At 43.6% G+C, this 20027-nt stretch overlaps 1 protein-coding gene across 1 annotated transcript; it reads right to left on the bottom strand.

Annotated features, from left to right (window-relative positions):
* Positions 1–3132: 3132 nt before the first annotated feature.
* LOC117425022 (plasmanylethanolamine desaturase 1-like) lies at positions 3133–18609 on the bottom strand. The gene is made up of 7 exons (XM_034041636.3): positions 18398–18609; positions 17813–18001; positions 13669–13788; positions 12611–12702; positions 10522–10666; positions 5832–6044; positions 3133–4428 (listed from the first exon to the last, which is right to left on the bottom strand). The coding sequence occupies exons 1-7, from the start codon at positions 18402–18404 to the stop codon at positions 4307–4309; spliced, it is 888 nt and encodes a 295-aa protein (XP_033897527.1). The 5' UTR covers positions 18405–18609; the 3' UTR covers positions 3133–4306.
* Positions 18610–20027: the final 1418 nt, after the last annotated feature.

Genomic DNA, 20027 nt, shown 5'->3' with positions numbered 1-20027 from the left:
TACAGGGTATTAATCACACACGTTTCCATCAGGAGGGTCGGGTTTGAGTGCTCGGAGTAGCTCAGTGGGAGACGAGCGTGCACACACGCACACACACACACACACACGCACACGCACATGCACACGCACACACACACGCACACACACACGCACACACACAAGCACGCACAAGCTACTGCACTTTTTTGATTGATTATTGTGAAGCTCTTGTAGGCTTTCTCTTCAATGGTAGAGCTGAGGTGTCTGTAAACCTTGGAGTTCAGAAGCTAGATCGACAACGGAAAACTCCTTAAGCGTTCCATAATGGACCTGCTACAATTACATCATTATTTCACCAGATGTGGTAAGTGCTGTATATTAATGAGGTATATTAATGCTTCGTTACATTAAAGCTTAGTAGCTCTAAAACTCAAAGGGTAGGAAAATAAACGTATATGAAGCACTAGGAAAGTCCCGCTACTTTTAAAACCTCTTCACACAATATCAGACTGAATTGATCTGACTTACAGCAGTACTTTGAACAGATAATCAGTCTAACATTTACATTACAGTTATTACAGGAAAGCTTGTACCTTTCCAGTGACAGAATAAACAGAACTGTGTTAAGTACCCGAGCTGCTCAGAGTGGATGGAATCTCTGTAGCTTTAACCTGCTTTTATACCTGCCTGCTGAATTCCAGGCAGGTGTCCCTCATTACCTCAGAGCCACAGAGGAGATTCCATCCCCATCCTGGCTCTAATTCCAGCCTGAGGTACTCTGGGGGATGTAGTCCTGCTACCCATTTTTAACCCCAGGACTACATTTTCCTTTTTTCTTTCCCCTACTCTGCCACAGCCAGCTGTCTGGTCAGCAACTCTGCAGATCCTTTTGTGAAAACAAAACTAAAGTATAATAAAAAATAAAGTAACAAATGAAGGCTGGTTTATACTTCAGTTGTGGAAGTGATTTCTTGTCTCTCCAGTCATGTGATTGTCTGGCGAGCCAAGGGAGACTGATCACATTTCTTTTTCAATCTCTTTTCTCTCACACCTCAAGACTGGGGCATGACTGTCTCTCAGCTAGACTGAAGTATGAACCAGCTTTTACACTGTAAAAGATTTCAGCGGTGCATTGTCCAAGTGCAGTGCTTTACTAACTGTGCTCACAGCCTTGCTACACACTGCAGCCGTCTGCATTGCCAACAAACCTTGCCTGTGTCCTTGCAGGTCACCACAGCACTCTGCCCTTCAGTGCGGTCGATTTGTCCATGAACGGCCACGCGCCCCGTCCTCCGACCCCAAGCAGTACCACCAGTAGGCCTCTGGAGAGCCCCAGTGTGATGAGGGCCAGCCGGCCGCACTTACCGAGCGAGGCCCCCAGCCAAGGGTTCACCAGCAGGGTCCCCCCCCCAGCCTTCGGAGTCCAACATGGCGTCCCAGTCCAGCGCCCTGCTGGCCAGTGATGTATTCTACTTCCACGAGGCCATCCAGGGCTTTCCCGCGCTGCAGAGGAGAGTGAAGGCGATGCTAGAGAGAGCCTTGGCCGAGGAGCAGTGGACACTGGACCAGCCACCGCTCAGGCCGGAGGAGGTGCTGAGATGCAGGTTAGAAAAAAAGTACAAGACAAACGTTTCAGGCTGTGCCGCCTTCAGTATACAAAAACATGAAATCATAATCGGCATGAAAAACAAACGTTAACAGTGTTAATGGTTAAAAAAGTTTTTAAAAATGAAACCCGTTATTACTATTTAGAAGGCTGCGCAGCCATGACTGTTAAGCTTCCTCAGTAGGAAACGCTAACTCATTGTTTACTAAAGCTGACTTCTGGAACTTGCACAGTAGTTTTGCAGCAGCTGCCAAGTTGACACTCCGTCTTGTGCTTCATGTGTCAGACTGATATCTGCTCACCCTGGAGACGTGGCGGCTGTCTGAATTCTGAGTGCCAGGGGCAGGGGGTCACTCACCTTGGCAGCCAGTCCGCGCTCATGGGAGCCCTCCCTGCCAGCCTTCAATCCCGACAGGTCTCGCTGCTCCTCAGTGCTTGACGGACAGAGTGACAAAGCAGCAAGTCTACTGTGCTGTCCACTTCCTAAAGAATTTCCGTGGGAAAAAAACACAGCTTTTCTAAAACGATACGAACACTTCAGGCTAAAGATCTGTTAAGTACTTAATTATACATTTACTTTATAATGACTTTAAATAGTAGTGGGCCATTAAATGATTTGCAAATAAACAGCTCTCCTTTGGTAACAACAAGAAACTCTTTTACTAAGCCCTGTATTTTTTTTGAACATGTGTTTGTCCTGTATGCAGGTATCTGCGATTGTCAGAAACAACATAGCGACTCTGCTGCAGCTGTGTAAGAATGGGATTCAGGTAGGCATTCACCCGCACATGAAAGAGTCACAGATCAACATCAGCACTTACGAATAATAATTCCCACATGGAAAAGAACAAGACATCTGTTGGGTTTTTTTCTATTTGTTTAAGAAAAGTACATTTAAATTAAGAAGTAATAGGCTATTTGTAAACAACATAAATATTCTCAATTCAAGCAGTTTCAATAATCTAAGGCAAAAACTTGATTTTCAAGGAAAAAAGTGTATTTTTACTATTTTACCACTAGAGGGAGCCCCAAGCACAGTGACAGGACCTATGGTAAACCGTATCATTAAAACTGCAGTGTCCCACAATCACAATAGCAAACCAATTTGTTTACTGGAGTCAAGCTTCCCAGAAACTGCCTGTCCATTCTAACCAAGCTCAGCTGCAGCCCAGGAAGCAGCACAGCGGTGAAGAAAGCAGCCACGCTGTCTGTGGCGTTCTCAATACACAGATCGAGAGCAGGTGTGGTACAGGTAGGCTTGCAAGGAACAGTGAGAACCTTCCTGAAAGTGAGAATGCATGTTTAGACCTGTGGAGAGCCTGTAATAGAGAGGCTTCACACAAACAAAAGCAATGGTCAAGCATTAATGGATGACCTTTCATTCTCACAGTCCAGCACTGGCAGCTGTGAAAGGATAGCCAGTTTGTACTGGACTTCCCCATGCATTAAACCACACAGCTGTGAAAGGACAGCCAGTTTGTCCTGGACTTCCACAGGGACAGCCTCTTTAAGCAGGGTGCAGTGCTCAGAAAAAAGAAACGAACATGTCTGAAGTACTTTCCTTTATTCTTATTAAATACATGTTTCATACAATCAACAGAACAGGAGTTAAGGCTGACCAGCATTTAACAGCTCTAGTTTGCTTGGTAGTAATACAAAGCCGGTTGAAAATGTAACAAAATCTCAAAATGAAATTGAAAAAAATTAAAACAAAAAAGAACAATAAATTAGTGTTTACAGTACATGTTAATATGAAGTTGGTGTGCAATATTGTAACAAAACAAGCAAAGCCTTTATTTTATCATCAATATTACGATTATTCTTATTTAGCTTTGAAAGCCCTTCCGTGAGAACACTTTGTTTTGTAATTTTACTGCAAGTGCAAGATAGCAAAGCTTTGTGTTTTATCTTCCAGTCTTTCTTTCTATAAAGTTTTATTATTACAATGCTGCTTAGTTTAGCTACCAAACACGAGTCAACATACAATACTAACCACAGAACTACCCCAGACAACAGGACTGTGAATCCCAGTGGCAATGGACAGAAGCCACCCCACCCTCCCTTCTGTATTCATAAGATATGCATGATATAGGCTTTCAACAACATGAGCTTCACACGCTGCCCTGTTAACATTGAAAAAGACCACAGCGGCTAACTGCATTCATGTTATTATTATTATTATTATTATTTGGCCATATTGGTTCCTTTATTATAAAAGGATATGTTAAACATCATTTTATTATTTTTTTGCTTCTAAATACAAGACATTTCTTTCCTAAATAAAATTGGATATTCCGTAGTACTAAAGAACGTTTGCGATTACATTAGGGTTAAGGGTCCATTATGAACAAGCAGTCGTAGATATGCAAATATGAGATCAGACAGACTTAACCAAGGGTTTACTGAGAAACGTTACAATGACTCTGACAGCTTTACAGAAGTCACATTCCATTCAAATCTTACTGTATGAGACGGTTATACTAAACAGATCCTTGAACTAAAGCGTGACCAGCATTTGAAATCTATGTCAATATCTTTCATGTTGAAACTGACAAAGACTTGAGCTTCGAAAGTCTCTTTCATTTGCAAGCTACAGTTTTTTTCAGTGAGTATACGTCCTCGACTCCTATCTCTGCTCTAAACGCTGCTCGTTCCGCTCTGACAGGTGTTCTTCAAGGTGCTCTGCGTTCTCCTGCTACAGAAAGGCTCTCTGTTGAAGTCTTATTCTGATTTCTGTGCCCACTTCAGGTCATCGCTCCGTGGTTTGTTTCCTGTTAGCCTCTCTATCAAGTCTTCCATCCGCCTCCAAAACCCCACACAGTGAAGAGGGTAATTGAGCCACCCTGAAAGAGAAATGTGGGGCAGTTATTACCTGATGAGATCAGATACTTTACTGAGACAGATCTCAGGGGTGCAAGTAAGACTCCACTCCTGGTGGTACTATGAGTTTAAGACAACACACCTGAGCTTGTTACCTGCACACACTGGGGCTAATCAAGCTCGTAGTAAAACCTGGAATGGGTGAAACTGCTATGCAATAGGAGTCTTATTTCCATCTCAATATCTACAGTAATATACAGTACCACAGAGCATATACGACTTACTGACTTGACCAAGAACACAAAGATAAGTCATATCATCTTTTACCTGGATGAATGTAGATGTAGACATTGTGAACAAGAAGCAGCACAGATCTGAATGTCTCCACTGCAGACCCGCAGGCGCCCTATCAGCCACAGGGTCGCTGGTGCGCAGTGAACCGACCTAAGCCCTCCCTACCTGGGCAGTGCTCGGCCAATTGTGCGCCGCCCCCTAGGAACCCCCGGTCACGGTCAGCAATGACATACCCTGGATTCGAACCTGAAATCTCCAGGCTATAGGGTGTATCCTGCACTCCACGCGGAGTGCCTTTACTGGATGTGCCACTCGAGAGTCCCCAAGAAGCAGCTTTTTATTCCAGCTCATTGCCTGTTACCCGAGCTCCCTGGTACAGCAATGTCAGCCCTTGCTGGTACACAGTACAGTAGCAAACTTGGTAGAGAGAGAAATACAGATTTTTTTTTTTGTTTGCGGTTTACAATTAAATAAGGTCACAATAACAAATGTTTCACCATCCATTTAAAAAAAAAAAAAAAAAAAAAAACTGTCCTCAGCATAACTGCGCGCCCCGGAGCCTATTTGTTTTGTGAGCTGCCTGATTGTGTGCCTGTCTGGCACTGAAGAAATCACCCTGGAGCCTTTATTACACTTATCAATGAGGACTGGTTGTTGTTTGATATTTTTCATTGCAGCCCATTTGTTATAAGTGACAGTAGGTTCCCATTAAATATACATGGAGATTGTCAATGTTAAAACAAAGAGCAGGGCGCTCCTCTGGGAGAGCAGAGCTATTGAAATAGCATTGTGTGTTGAAACGTGTGGATCCTGCTGCTGAGTTTATAATACCAGTCATCATAGGGGTACAATGCAAGAAAGCACAGCTCCTTTATTGCTCTGACTGATGGGGAGCCCTGTGTGCTAGTCATCCCCACATCTGTTCTGCTTCAGTCCGTGGCTCATATTACAGCACTAAAGGAATGACGACATGTATATTATAGGCTGTACCTCGTTCTCATTTGGGACTGTGTGAAACAAAGTACAGCAAAAAGATGCTCTCAGACGGCAATGAGCTGTGTGTTCAAAATGAAGGCAATTCCTGTATGCTGGCGAGGCACTTAACAGGGCTGGTGGTCAGGGAGGGGCTTACCTGTGGTGATGCAGAAGTAGGTCTCGTGGGGCGACACGTGATGGACGCGGTGGTGCTTTCTCGGCAGGATGATGTGCAGATCCTGCAGGACAGTGACCCAGAGAGGGAGACCGAAGTACATGTGGGACCACTTGTGAATCTGATTGGTCATCATGACGAAAAGAGACAGTGCGAAGACGAAGCACTCCCAGGGGTAGGACTCAGCTATAGACTCTGCAGCAGAGAAGACAGAGACACAATAGCAACGTCAAACCACTTCAACACCACACTGATCTGTTCATTACTGCATTGAGAGACACGACAGCAACGTCAAACCATTTCAACACCACACTGATCTGTTCATTACTGCACTGAGACACGACAGCAACGTCCACTTCAACACCACACTGATCTGTTCATTACTGCATTGAGAGACACGACAGCAACGTCAAACCACTTCAACACCACACTGATCTGTTCATTACTGCATTGAGAGACACGACAGCAACGTCAAACCATTTCAACGCCACACTGATCTGTTCATTACTGCATTGAGAGACACGACAGCAACGTCAAACCATTTCAACACCACACTGATCTGTTCATTACTGCATTGAGAGACACGACAGCAACATCAAACCACTTCAACACCACACTGATCTGTTCATTACTGCATTGAGAGACACGACAGCAACGTCAAACCATTTCAACACCACACTGATCTGTTCTTTACTGCATTGAGAGACACGACAGCAACACAAACCACTTCAACACCACACTGATCTGTTCATTACTGCATTGAGAGACACGACAGCAACGTCAAACCATTTCAACACCACACTGATCTGTTCATTACTGCATTGAGAGACATGACAGCAACACAAACCACTTCAACACCACACTGATCTGTTCATTACTGCATTGAGACACGACAGCAACGTCAAACCATTTCAACACCACACTGATCTGTTCATTACTGCATTGAGAGACATGACAGCAACACAAACCACTTCAACACCACACTGATCTGTTCATTACTGCATTGAGAGACACGACAGCAACACAAACCACTTCAACACCACACTGATCTGTTCATTACTGCATTGAGAGACACGACAGCAACGTCAAACCATTTCAACACCACACTGATCTGTTCATTACTGCATTGAGAGACACGACAGCAACACAAACCACTTCAACACCACACTGATCTGTTCATTACTGCATTGAGAGACACGACAGCAACGTCAAACCATTTCAACACCACACTGATCTGTTCATTACTGCACTGAGAGACACGACAGCAACACAAACCACTTCAACACCACACTGATCTGTTCATTACTGCATTGAGAGACACGACAGCAACACAAACCACTTCAACACCACACTGATCTGTTCATTACTGCATTGAGAGACACGACAGCAACACAAACCACTTCAACACCACACTGATCTGTTCATTACTGCACTGAGAGACACGACAGCAACGTCAAACCATTTCAACACCACACTGATCTGTTCATTACTGCACTGAGAGACACGACAGCAACACAAACCACTTCAACACCACACTGATCTGTTCATTACTGCACTGAGAGACACGACAGCAACGTCAAACCATTTCAACACCACACTGATCTGTTCATTACTGCACTGAGAGACACGACAGCAACACAAACCACTTCAACACCACACTGATCTGTTCATTACTGCATTGAGAGACACGACAGCAACACAAACCACTTCAACACCACACTGATCTGTTCATTACTGCATTGAGAGACACGACAGCAACGTCAAACCATTTCAACACCACACTGATCTGTTCATTACTGCATTGAGAGACACGACAGCAACACAAACCACTTCAACACCACACTGATCTGTTCATTACTGCACTGAGAGACACGACAGCAACGTCAAACCATTTCAACACCACACTGATCTGTTCATTACTGCACTGAGAGACACGACAGCAACACAAACCACTTCAACACCACACTGATCTGTTCATTACTGCATTGAGACACGACAGCAACGTCAAACCATTTCAACACCACACTGATCTGTTCATTACTGCATTGAGAGACACGACAGCAACGTCAAACCATTTCAACACCACACTGATCTGTTCATTACTGCATTGAGAGACACGACAGCAACATCAAACCACTTCAACATCACACTGATCTGTTCATTACTGCACTGGTCCCAAACCAGCACTGCTCCCAATTAAAACTCAAGCGTGCTCAGTTTGAAGGGAATCCATAGATGTATGCCTGTGATGTATTCATGTTACACAGCAGCTAGAGGATATTATTACATGTTCCAATTTCAAACAGTGTGTTGCCATCAGTGTTTTTATCCAGAATTGCAATCTACAAATGAAGCTAGCATAGGTAATAGCACTTTGTGCTGTGTGGTCCAAAGTGGGTGCAAATTTGTTCTCGACTAGTTTTAAATTACTGAACTCTTATTTTCGGGATTTTAATTGTGTAGTTAATTTTTTATTTTTTATTTTTTATTTTTTAAGTAACATTGTGGGTTTTCTGAATAAGATGAAACTTTTTTTTAATTAGTTTACTATGAAAAGTGTCAGACAAGACAAGTGCTTCAGACATTGAAAATAATAATAATAATAATAATAATAATAATAATAATAATAATAATAATAATAATAATAATAATAATAATAATAATAATAATAATCAGATCCTGAGCAGTTTAAAGACGTAGTTGTTATCACATGCTGTTTTGAAGGCAAAGGGTGGTCACACCAAATATTGATTTGATGTAGATTTTTCTTCTGTTCACTCACTTTGCATTTTGTTAATTGATAAATATAAACTATTAACATGTCTATTTTTGAAAGCATTCTTACTTTACAGCATTTTTTCACACCTGCCTAAAACTTTTGCACAGTACTGTAAGTAACAAGAAGACATGTTAATCCCTAATTACATTGAAAACATCTTGGCCGGGTTTTATTTGGTGCCTGTTAGGGGTAATACAATTCTTGATATTTCATTCTGTAAGAACAGAAAGTTCAGGGGGAACAAATGAAGCTTTCAGAAACAAAAGAGAATTTTTTAAAAAGCATAATGATGGGTTGCCCTACTAAAGGAACACCTCTTTCATTCTCTTTTATTTAAAATGTAACTAAGAAATCTCAAACACAGAGTGAAGCAATGCATGTACATTTCAATTTTGTAACCTTTAAATAAACTCACTATTCATGAATGACAAGGTAGCGTTGAGATGATGGGAAACCTACTGATGTGTGCAAGCACCACAGCTAGCTTGAGGAGACAACACTACAGTGAAGCTATAGAACAACTCAACTCAAAACATATTCAGGGCAGGGCTTAGCAAGTGCAACAGAAACGCTGGTCTGGGGGGCTCCGTTTCTTCAGAGGCCTCATTGCTGAAGCGTTTTTAGAAAGGATATACTGAAGGCACATGCCCAGCGTATAGAAATCGATGTACAGGCATTTGTTAATTTTATTGATTAGGCACTGGTCAAGTATTATTATCAAATATTATTAAGGACCATGGACATCCCACTGTTTTTGTTTTCCATATTCATACATTTAGTTGAAATAAAATTCACATTAATTTCTCATGTAAAAAAACAAACACACAACTGCCTGTATTTCCAAAATCCAACTGCACCTTGCGTCACAATAGCTGGTATCTATTCCTAAACATTTCAGACTGTCTGCATATGTTTAATGCATTTGGCTTAACAAAACAGCCTCTGGCAACTGCCCACTATCTTCCAGCAATGGCTTTTCTCATTAGACCTGGGCAGTTCTTGCCAAGCTGTCACGTTCAGAGTCTAAAATTGCGAATCGATTTGTTTAATGTTCTGTGTCTGCACAGACTGCCGCAAGCTTCACAGAAACAAACAAAAACTGTTCCATGCGCACCACTGGATATTTAAAGGCTGTGTTTTGCTTTTCCCCCAGCAGAGGGCGCTCAACACGCCTCTCACCAAAGCTGCTAGTTGAAAGCTGGGTCTGTGCATTATCATGTATCATCATCCTCTTTATTCAGCCTCTGAGCTCACAAGCAAACCAGACAGAGGATCTGAATGAACAGCAGATTGTCAGCAGATAAAATACTTTAGGGCCTGGATTAAAGGTTTATTGACTCAATACAAAAAACAAGTGCCAGCCTTTGCCCAGTCTTGCAGTTTTTATCAAGTCCTTTAAATCAACGATGCCTCAATGGCTCTGTAATTCTCTTGAAGGCCCTGTGAGTGGTTGAAGCGGTTTGGTGCCAGTCTGACTGGAGGATAACCCTGCCTGGGTATAATGAGTGCTAATTATAGACAACCAGGAGCCCTACAGCAGCTTCACTGGTTACAGTACCGGCAGGCAGCGCAGAAGTGGCAAGTGTCATTTACAATGTGAATTAACCATGCAGGATTCATTTCTCAAAGGCTGCAGCCACAGTCACTCACACTCAGCATGTCCTAGGGGTCGGATGTCACGTGCTAGGGGTCGGATGTCACGTGCTAGGGGTCGGATGTCACGTGCTAGGGGTCGGATGTCATGTGCTGGTCTCAGTGTGTATTCAGCACAGTAAAGCACACTGCACTGCAGTACAGCTTCAATACAGCTAACGCACAACTCTGACCCTGGAGAGGTGGTTGATACGAGTCCTTCTGAAGTAACTGATTCACAATGATGACATCACAACCCACCTGAGGAGTGGCTCATGAACGTGTATGCCATGTGAGCCAGCGGGAGGAGGGGGATCATGCAGTTATCCCCGTTGGTCTCGATGAAGTCGTGTCGGGTTATTGCAGTGGGGTCGATGTGGTGCTCTCTGAACGGACGTATAAACGCCTGCAGAGAAGAAACAGACAGTAAGAGATTAGTGAACAAACACTTCCACAGGGTCAGCATGTGCTGCTATCCTTCAGACTGCACTGTGGGCTGCAGTGTATCGCAAGGACACACTGTATGAAGGGTTAGGAGCGATATCCTTCAGACTGCACTGTGGGCTGCAGTGTATCGCAAGGACACACTGTATGAAGGGTTAGGAGCGATATCCTTCAGACCGCACTGTGGGCTGCAGTGAATCATAAGAACACACTGTATGAAGAGTTAGGAGCGATATCCTTCAGACTACACTGTGTGTTGCAGTGTATCATAAGAACACACTGTATGAAGAGTTAGGAGCGATATCCTTCAGACCGCACTGTGGGCTGCAGTGTATCACAAGGACACACTGTATGAAGGGTTAGGAGCGATATCCTTCAGACTGCACTGTGGGCTGGTACATCATAAGAACACACTGTATGAAGGGTTAGGAGCGATATCCTTCAGACTGCACTGTGGGCTGCAGTGTATCATAAGAACACACTGTATGAAGAGTTAGGAGCGATATCCTTCAGACTACACTGTGTGTTGCAGTGTATCATAAGAACACACTGTATGAAGAGTTAGGAGCGATATCCTTCAGACCGCACTGTGGGCTGCAGTGTATCACAAGGACACACTGTATGAAGGGTTAGGAGCGATATCCTTCAGACTGCACTGTGGGCTGGTACATCATAAGAACACACTGTATGAAGAGTTAGGAGCGATATCCTTCAGACTGCACTGTGGGCTGGTACATCATAAGAACACACTGTATGAAGGGTTAGGAGCGAGGAGGGGATGTTCCATACTTTGTAATGGCTATGGAAATGCCATCATTTTGATGACACTGTCTAGATTAGTACAAGTTCTTTACAAGGAAGCTCTCCTTGCTCAACACAGCTAAGCGAATAGTATCCTGCAGTTGCTGACAGGCACCTCTATATGGGAGCCTCTCAGTGTTGCTGCACTGCAGAATTATTTGAAAATGACTAATAGTTTACTACAGTATTCATTATATGAAACAACTGGAAAATACTTTGCTTTCTGCAATAAATAACCATGCACAGTATGAGATGACAGATAACATGGGAATAGAATTGCTCTGTGGGCACACCATTACAGAAAGGACTATTTAATACTATCTCCAATCTCAGAGTCACTTAACCACCTGCTATTCCTCTATTCTTACTAATCTCCATGAGCACGCCAGCATACTGTACTACTAAATACATCTCAGGCAGGCAAATGCTGTGGCCTGACCCACCAATGGAGGGTGTGGTCGAGGTGTTCACTTAAAAAAGATGCCCTCCCCTCCCACACCAAGCAGTGGAATGCTTTATAAATTCACTCTCTAACATTGCAGGGTCCCACCTGTCCCGATTCAGAACAGTCTGAAATATTGATGCATTTGGGGGTAGAATGAGCGCCTACACTATAAGTAGGTAGATGGCTGTGCGGTAATAGAAAGGGATCCAAAACTTGTACAAACACTCAATTAGAAATACTACAAGAAACTCAACAAACATCTTGTTCTTCTGTTGGTATTTCTGAGTAACAGAAAGGGGCTGCATTTAGATACAATGACTACACTGAAAGTGCACGGCCTCAGGCTCATTTAAACAAGGGGTCTGCTGGAACGCAGAGCAGTGAGCTCTGCTGGTTCAAGTGCAAGATCTTTATTCATTTCAAGTCAGGGCTGCACTAATCTCTTTGCACCCACAGGCTCTGGAAGGGGCTGCTCGCTTCAGCTGTGAATCACTGCAGTGCAGATCTCACAGGACGTGCCATTTCAGCTCTTTCAGGAGAAAACGCTGGAGCTTCAATTAACCATGCAGGAGTGGATTCCGGTGACAGAATGAACGATGCTCCGGCTTGCTGCAATGCAAAGGGGTTCTGCATGGACTGCACAGCGCCATGCCCGCTCACCTTCCCAACGACCGGGATGTCAACAGAGCCCCACGTGTCCGCTCCCCAGTGCACCAGACCGGAGGCAAAATCAGCAGTAACTATCCCAGCAACTGAAACAAAGAAGCAGAGAGCTGCCTTAATACACTGGGTGCCTTCTGTGAGGCCCCACTCCCATTTCAAAAGAAATACCCCACCACCAGACAGCCACAATTCAGAGCTGCAGCAAAACCAGCTGACCAAAGGCTTTACTCTGACTGAGCATCCCCACAGCCCATCTCAATTCTACAGGGGGGTGAGGTAATGCATGCAATACTGTGTGGCATGTTAAACTACTGTACTAAAATAAAATAATCATGAAACCGGATTATCATGATCGTGTGTCAGAAAACCTGTTGCAAACCACCAGCCTCTGTCGGTCAGTTCTCAAGAGACTCTAAAAGAAGTCACATGACACTGAATACAGCTGACGTCTCAGTCACCTATCCCCTGCTTTAATCCTGCTCATGGATTCTCACATACTGTACTGGACTGCATGCCGGCTGCCACACCAATACCTTTTGAACATCTATTATGGCAAAAGGGGAATTGTTGCAAGCATGTGTTTTTTTAATGTCTCCAGGACCAATGTAACTGTGATTAAATTATTATTATTTATTTCTTAGCAGAAGCCCTTATCCAGGGCGACTTACAATTGTTACAAGATATCACATTATTTTTACATACAATTACATTATTTTTTACACATTATTTTTACATACAATTATCCATTTATACAGCTGGATTTTTACTAGAGCAATCGAGGTAAAGTACCTTGCTCAATGGTACAGCAGCAGTGTCCCCCACCTGGGACTGAACCCACAACCCTCCGGTTAAGAGTCCAGAGCCCTAACCACTACTCCACACTGCTGCCCGTAGTAGTAGTAGTAGTAGTAGTAGTAGTAGTAGTAGCAGCAGCCTACATAACTCTCACTTCTTTTGGATGTGTGGGTTCAGAGCGGATTGTCGGGCGACCTCGAATCCAGACTAAAACCCCCTAATGGAAGTGCTGCCCTATGAATTATTGAATGCATACTTACTTGTGCCGATTATAATTTTGTAAATATAAACTGTGGAAAAGTTTATCAACAGGAAAATAAAGTTGATCGTTACAAGGGAGAGACACAGGATGACGCTGATCCATTCCTGTAATCGTTTTCCTATGGGAGAGAGAGAGAGAGAGAGAGAGAGAGAGAGAGAGAGAGGATATTATTACATCCTTTAGAAACATTTCCTGATATCACTGTCACTCTGTATTGTGCTTCTCTGTTGTAGCTCTGATTTACGCCGTGTAGAACTCATTGATGTGGCCCAGTGATGCATGAAGGAACAACAAGTGTCTCTCAACATCATCTAACAGCTGCAGATTTTAGACAAGTGTGGCTCTGTGCTGAGAGCTGGACTGGGGCCAGAGAATATGGTACAGTACCAGCCAGCACACAATCAAGGGCCCCCCTTCACCCTCTACAGTCACATTCAACAGCCTACAGCTTTCTATCTCTTCATTTATCTACTTATTTAATACAGCAGTTTCACCAGAACAGAATCCTCATGCATCAGCGCAGTCACTGTGACTGGAGGCAGGCCACACTGCACACTACAGCGCAGTCACTGTGACTGCAGGCAGTCCACACTGCACACTACAGCGCAGTCACTGTGACTGGAGGCAGTCCACACTGCGCTCTACAGCGCAGTCACTGTGACTGGAGGCAGGCCACACTGCGCACTACAGCGCAGTCACTGTGACTGGAGGCAGTCCACACTGCACACTACAGCGCAGTCACTGTGACTGGAGGCAGGCCACACTGCACACTACAGCACAGTCATTGTGACTGGAGGCAGGCCACACTGCACACTACAGCGCAGTCACTGTGACTGGAGGCAGGCCACACTGCACACTACAGCGCAGTCACTGTGACTGGAGGCCGTCCACACTGCACACTACAGTGCACTACAAACAGCACATTTTTAAAAGGTGTACAGTAGTGCTTGTAGGATGCGAATGTGCCCCTTGGTTATAGTTATTATATGACAAGTCCTCTGAAACTTGAAATCAGTCACTGAGCTACAAGGTGGTGTTTCTGAGCCTGCACCTTCGTGTGGTCTGTTTATTGAGACAGTACTGCATCCTGCTACTGCAGGCAAACAGGAAAATCCTAATGAAAGGGATGATCACAAAGAAACAAGCATTTCAAAATGCAGGTACAAAGAACCTTAAAAAGGGTAGAATGTAGATTTTGGCCAATAAATGTGACGCACCAATTCCAGCGCCCGCACCCTGTGCAGGGGAGCTGTCTCATACTGATCACAAGACCAGGAGGATTGAGAAACTTCATTATCCACTGTCTCATACTGATTCACACGACCAGGAGGATTGAGAAACTTCACCACAGGGGAGGAAGGAGAGCCATCGCCAAGAAACTGAACTGCAGAGCCTCACCTCAGTGTCATTATTATTAACCATTAACACACGACACTCAACTCCGATCCCAAGAAACTGAACTGCACAGCCTCAGCTCAGTGTCCTTATTATTAACCATTAACACACGACACTCAACTCCGATCAGGAAACTGAACTGCAGAGCCTCAGCTCAGTGTCATTATTATCAGGGGATTATGAAACTGTCCAGGAATGCTCCAGGAATACCATCACAATGAGTTAAGCATGGCAGCACACAGACTCCCTTCTCTCCATTAGTGTTCTCTAGTGCACTCCACAACGACTATATTCTCTCTGTATCTCTCTCTAGTGGGAAGCACGATGTGATGTCAGGCATCAGGTGATCAGAGCTAGTCTTTGAAAATATTCCCCCTCTGAGATTTCAAAATAGGCCATCCCTCATAGGAGGCCACTTTAAACACAGGAGCGCTTCCTGTCTGAATGACACCCTCTCCCTGCCCTCCTCACAAGAGCTGTGCGTGACTAAAATAGAGCATGATGCTAAGAAACTACAATTCAAAGTTGTTGCTTTTTTATTATTTTATTTTTTAAAGGCATAGCTAGCTTCCAACTTAAACCGTACTGTAAGGTAAACATCTTACTGTACCAGTCGGTCTTTAACATGAAAAAGCACATTGCAGATCACTAGCCCTGCCAAGCAGAGTTCCACCTGTTTCAAATGGTATCAAAGTGTGATATAATGTCACCTAGTGAATGTGTCTCTAACGTCAGCACTACACACTACATTTAAAAATGTAAAAGACAGGTACTGATTTTCAAGTAGGAAAAACCAGGGTCCACTGGATGCACAGGCAGCAGTACAGCAATACCCAGGACTTTGTCCCTGATTAGCTCCGCCTTCCTTTGCCCGTTGATTACTTGTGCATTACTCATCACATAGAAACCTCACGTCTCATCTGCTCACTGCTCTCTACGAGCTGCTTCAAATCAGCTGCCTGCCGGTGGAAGGGAAGTCATACGAGAATGAATAGGGTAACAGGGTAATAGATATTTACACACTCTGCTACACAATGCGAACAGAGGAAGTGAAGCTGTGAGATACAGTACAACAGCCTGGCTGCAACAGATCACAAATACAGAGGTAGCGACTAGAACGATACTCACAGCCTTCAATGGCAGGCTGTAAAATGAGACTCCCATTGCATAGCAGTTTGATCCACTCCTGGTTTTACTATTAAGACACACCTGAGCTTGTTACCTACTGTATATACTGGCTAACCAAGCATGTATGACCTGGAATGAGTCTTATTTACATCCCTGGATTGCAACTAGCTAAAGTTGGCGGTACCTGAAATTACTTACTGCAAGAGCTCCACGATCAAATATTAATACCACAGTGTGACCACTTAGTATAACTTAGTGCAATCAGCCGGCCTGTGGTGGAAATAATTGAAACGTTCTGTCGGACATGCAGGTTTGTTCTATTTTTGACTTTCCTGTCGATCATGTGCTGTACAAACGAAGGGAAATAAATATATATTTAGCTAATAGCTTCTGCCTGGGAAAACTACTTATTATAGTGCCATGTACAAGCACATGCACACTGTATTACACTGCCAACAAGCCTGGAGCCAGCCAAATACACTGTATTACACTACCAGCAAGCCTCTACCAAATACACTGTACTACACTGTCAGCAAGCCTGTGCCAAATACACTGTACTACACTGCCAGCAAGCCTGGAGCCAGCCAAATACACTGTATTACACTACCAGCAAGCCTGGAGCCAGCCAAATACACTGTACTACACTGCCAGCAAGCCTCTACCAAATACACTGTCCTACACTGCCAGCAAGCCTGAAGCCAGCCAAATACACTGTACTACACTGCCAGCAAGCCTGGAGCCAGCCAAATACACTGTACTACACTGCCAGCAAGCCTGTGCCAAATACACTGTACTACACTGCCAGCAAGCTTGTACCAAATACACTGTACTACACTGCCAGCAAGCCTGTGCCAAATACACTGTACTACACTGCCAGCAAGCTTGTACCAAATACACTGTACTACACTGCCAGCAAGCTTGTACCAAATACACTGTACTACACTGCCAGCAAGCTTGTACCAAATACACTGTACTACACTGCCAGCAAGCCTGGAGCCTGCCAAATACACTGGGCTCCTTTTTTCAACGACTTGTGAGATTTCGTCTTTATTACTGAATAACACACTGAATCAACTTACTGGCCTGTGTATTTCACTGTTGGTTCACCTAGTTCTGGATGCCAGGAAGGATTTGACTGATTCAATGTTAGATCCATGTCTTCATTGTGGCAAGCTAATGAGGTGAAGGACAAGTTCTCAGAACAGCCACCCCTTCCTTTTTTCAATTCCGACAATATATAAAGGTGTGGAATTGAAAGGCGCTATATAAAGGTGTGGAATTGAAAGGCGCTATATAAAGGTGTGGAATTGAAAGGCGCTATATAAAGGTGTGGAATTGAAAGGCGCTATATAAAAGGTGTTGAAAGGCGCTTATGGTTCTCAAAGATATTTATTATTAAGTGTACAACAACCTTTGCCAGGTGTGCCAGTCCAACAGTTAATAATTTACTTCCTAGTAAACTGAAGTGTACACATTTATGAACATGCGGAGGGAGGTTATTGATTGTCCCATTAAAGTACATGGGAATACTTGATTACAAAGGGAAACAAGTCATATATAACATTTCAAAATAGGTGGAATGAGGCCTTTATAAACAGTTAATCGGTCTGGTTACTTACCGGGCGAGTAGAGCTCAGCTAGCTGCCGGGCCCCAGCGTGCTGCGGTCCCCACCGCGGAGCTCGACTAGTACAAGCAGCCGCTCCGTGCTCATTGCCATTCGGATCCTCTTCTGCCATGGAGCCGCGTTTGATCTCCGTCTCCGAGAGCAGAACAGCCTCCATTCTCTTCGCTTTACCCTCGATTCCAGCTAGAATTCATACATATGAAGTGTGTTTTAAATGAAACTAATAAAATAGCTGAATAGTTGATGCGGGCCTGGGTTCGATTGCTACCCACGGCGTTCAAATGCACACTTTACTAAACTACCCTCGTACCCTTTGTAATAAACCCGGAAATACAGTCGCAGCAAATGTATATATGTGAAACCGGCTTAATTTCAGCCTTAAAGTAAGCTAAACTGTATCCCGTCTGTGTGATGTTTGAGTGCTGTGTAGTTGCAGGGCAGATCTGACTCACTGAGAAGCAGCTCGTATATATTTATTGTAAATTTCATGTCAATTAAAAAGATAAAACCCCAGTTCCTGTCGCGAATACATTGCCAGTTATTAAAAACGGAATACAGTCGTGGCTAATTATTTATTACCTTTCATTTGGACGCCCTCCACGGTCCACGTATCAAGAAATCACAATTCTTCTCCGCCACCAGAGAACTTGGCTGTAAAATAACGACGATCCCTAGAATCTCGGTCTGGCGAAGAAGGTGCGTCGCAGTACACGCACGCATTAGTTTAATCGTGTCATAGCCGCTCATAAGCGGCATTTGTTCCAGTGTTTGTTGTGTTGTTGTTTATTTTGTTGCCATGCAGCCCTGAAATTGTCATAAAAAGAGCATGCATTCTTTCATTGACAAGACCAGCAATGCACAAAGCAGGCAGATGTAGCCTTTTCTCAAACACTCAAATGAATACATTACCATTAAAGATGCAGCTGCAGTTCAAGACTTCATCCCCTTATGCCTTCTCTGGATTATATGCATATAATATATAGATAGTTGACTTTTACTGTATTCAAGTTTGTTCTCCTAATCCACCTAGTGGACACTTAACACATTACAGATCAGGGTTGTATTGTTTTGCTACACAAACAGCACACACAGAAACTGAATCCGTTTTTACTTCCCTTTTTTATTTTTTGGGGGGGAGAGGAGCGACGGGGGCACAAAAGCGATATAAATACTGCAAGGAGTATGTTACATAAAAATACAGTATACAGTATTACTATACAAGCAGCAGCTGTGTTAACCAAATCCAACACACAGTCCTAATGATAATAGGTAGTAACAGCTACTGTGGACTATAACTAGAGAGACAGATAGATACTGTCATTTACTACTGTAAATTATATTAGAAACATCCAGATGCAAAAAATCTGTAATAATACAGTTTACAGCAGTTGGCATTAGCAGGTTTTAGTGCCCCCTACAGGCAAACAGCAGTCCTGAAGACTTGCTTGGTATGGCCACTGTACTGAGCAGTGTTTCTAGGGGTTGAAATATAACAAACAAGAGTACTGGCTTTCATTCCACTTTCAAATGAGCCTGTGATTCAGATAGTTATTAAAATGGTTCATTCTGGAGAAAGACTTTGTTTCATATTTCCAGCTGAGTAGCAGCATCTATTTTTTCTTCTTTTTTCTACACCTTTAGTTTGTCTTCCCCATGTGCTGCAGCATCAGTTCGCACTGCAGTGTGATATTCCCTAAGAAAAAACGAACAGAAGCTAAACGAAAGAAAAGCAGTGCTCTGCGTGGGCACTGTTTGCTTTGGGTTAGTGCGAAGACAGACTTTCAGAGAAGTATCAGATAAAGGGTTTCCCCACAATAATCCAATGGCTCTTTCCTGCACCGTAGAATTGCTTTTAAATGATGGTTCTGTATACAAATAAAAATAACGCATGGCAACTGTGCGCAATGATTTCATGCGATCACAACCCTCAGCTCTCTTTATCACAAGGGGGCTTTGTTTTGTTATTTGTTTTTATTTTTTAAAATCTGCTAGAGGGATATAGCAGCTCCATAATTATAACTGAATCCCAGGGAAAGTTGCGTTGTGCTGGTTTATACCGTTCCCATTGGTTTATTACAGTGTACCTTTGTCGTTCAGCTTCTTGTTCTAAAACATGTGGTTACAGCTGTGGGTAGATCCGGGGAGATTCAGGGAGGCAGGAGGCTGTGTGGTCCAGTGGTTAAAGAAAAGGGCTTGTAACCAGGAGGTC

Source organism: Acipenser ruthenus, chromosome 20, assembly GCF_902713425.1.
Source record: "Acipenser ruthenus chromosome 20, fAciRut3.2 maternal haplotype, whole genome shotgun sequence".
Classification (NCBI taxonomy): domain Eukaryota; kingdom Metazoa; phylum Chordata; class Actinopteri; order Acipenseriformes; family Acipenseridae; genus Acipenser; species Acipenser ruthenus.
This window is presented reverse-complemented; position numbering and strand designations above follow the sequence as displayed.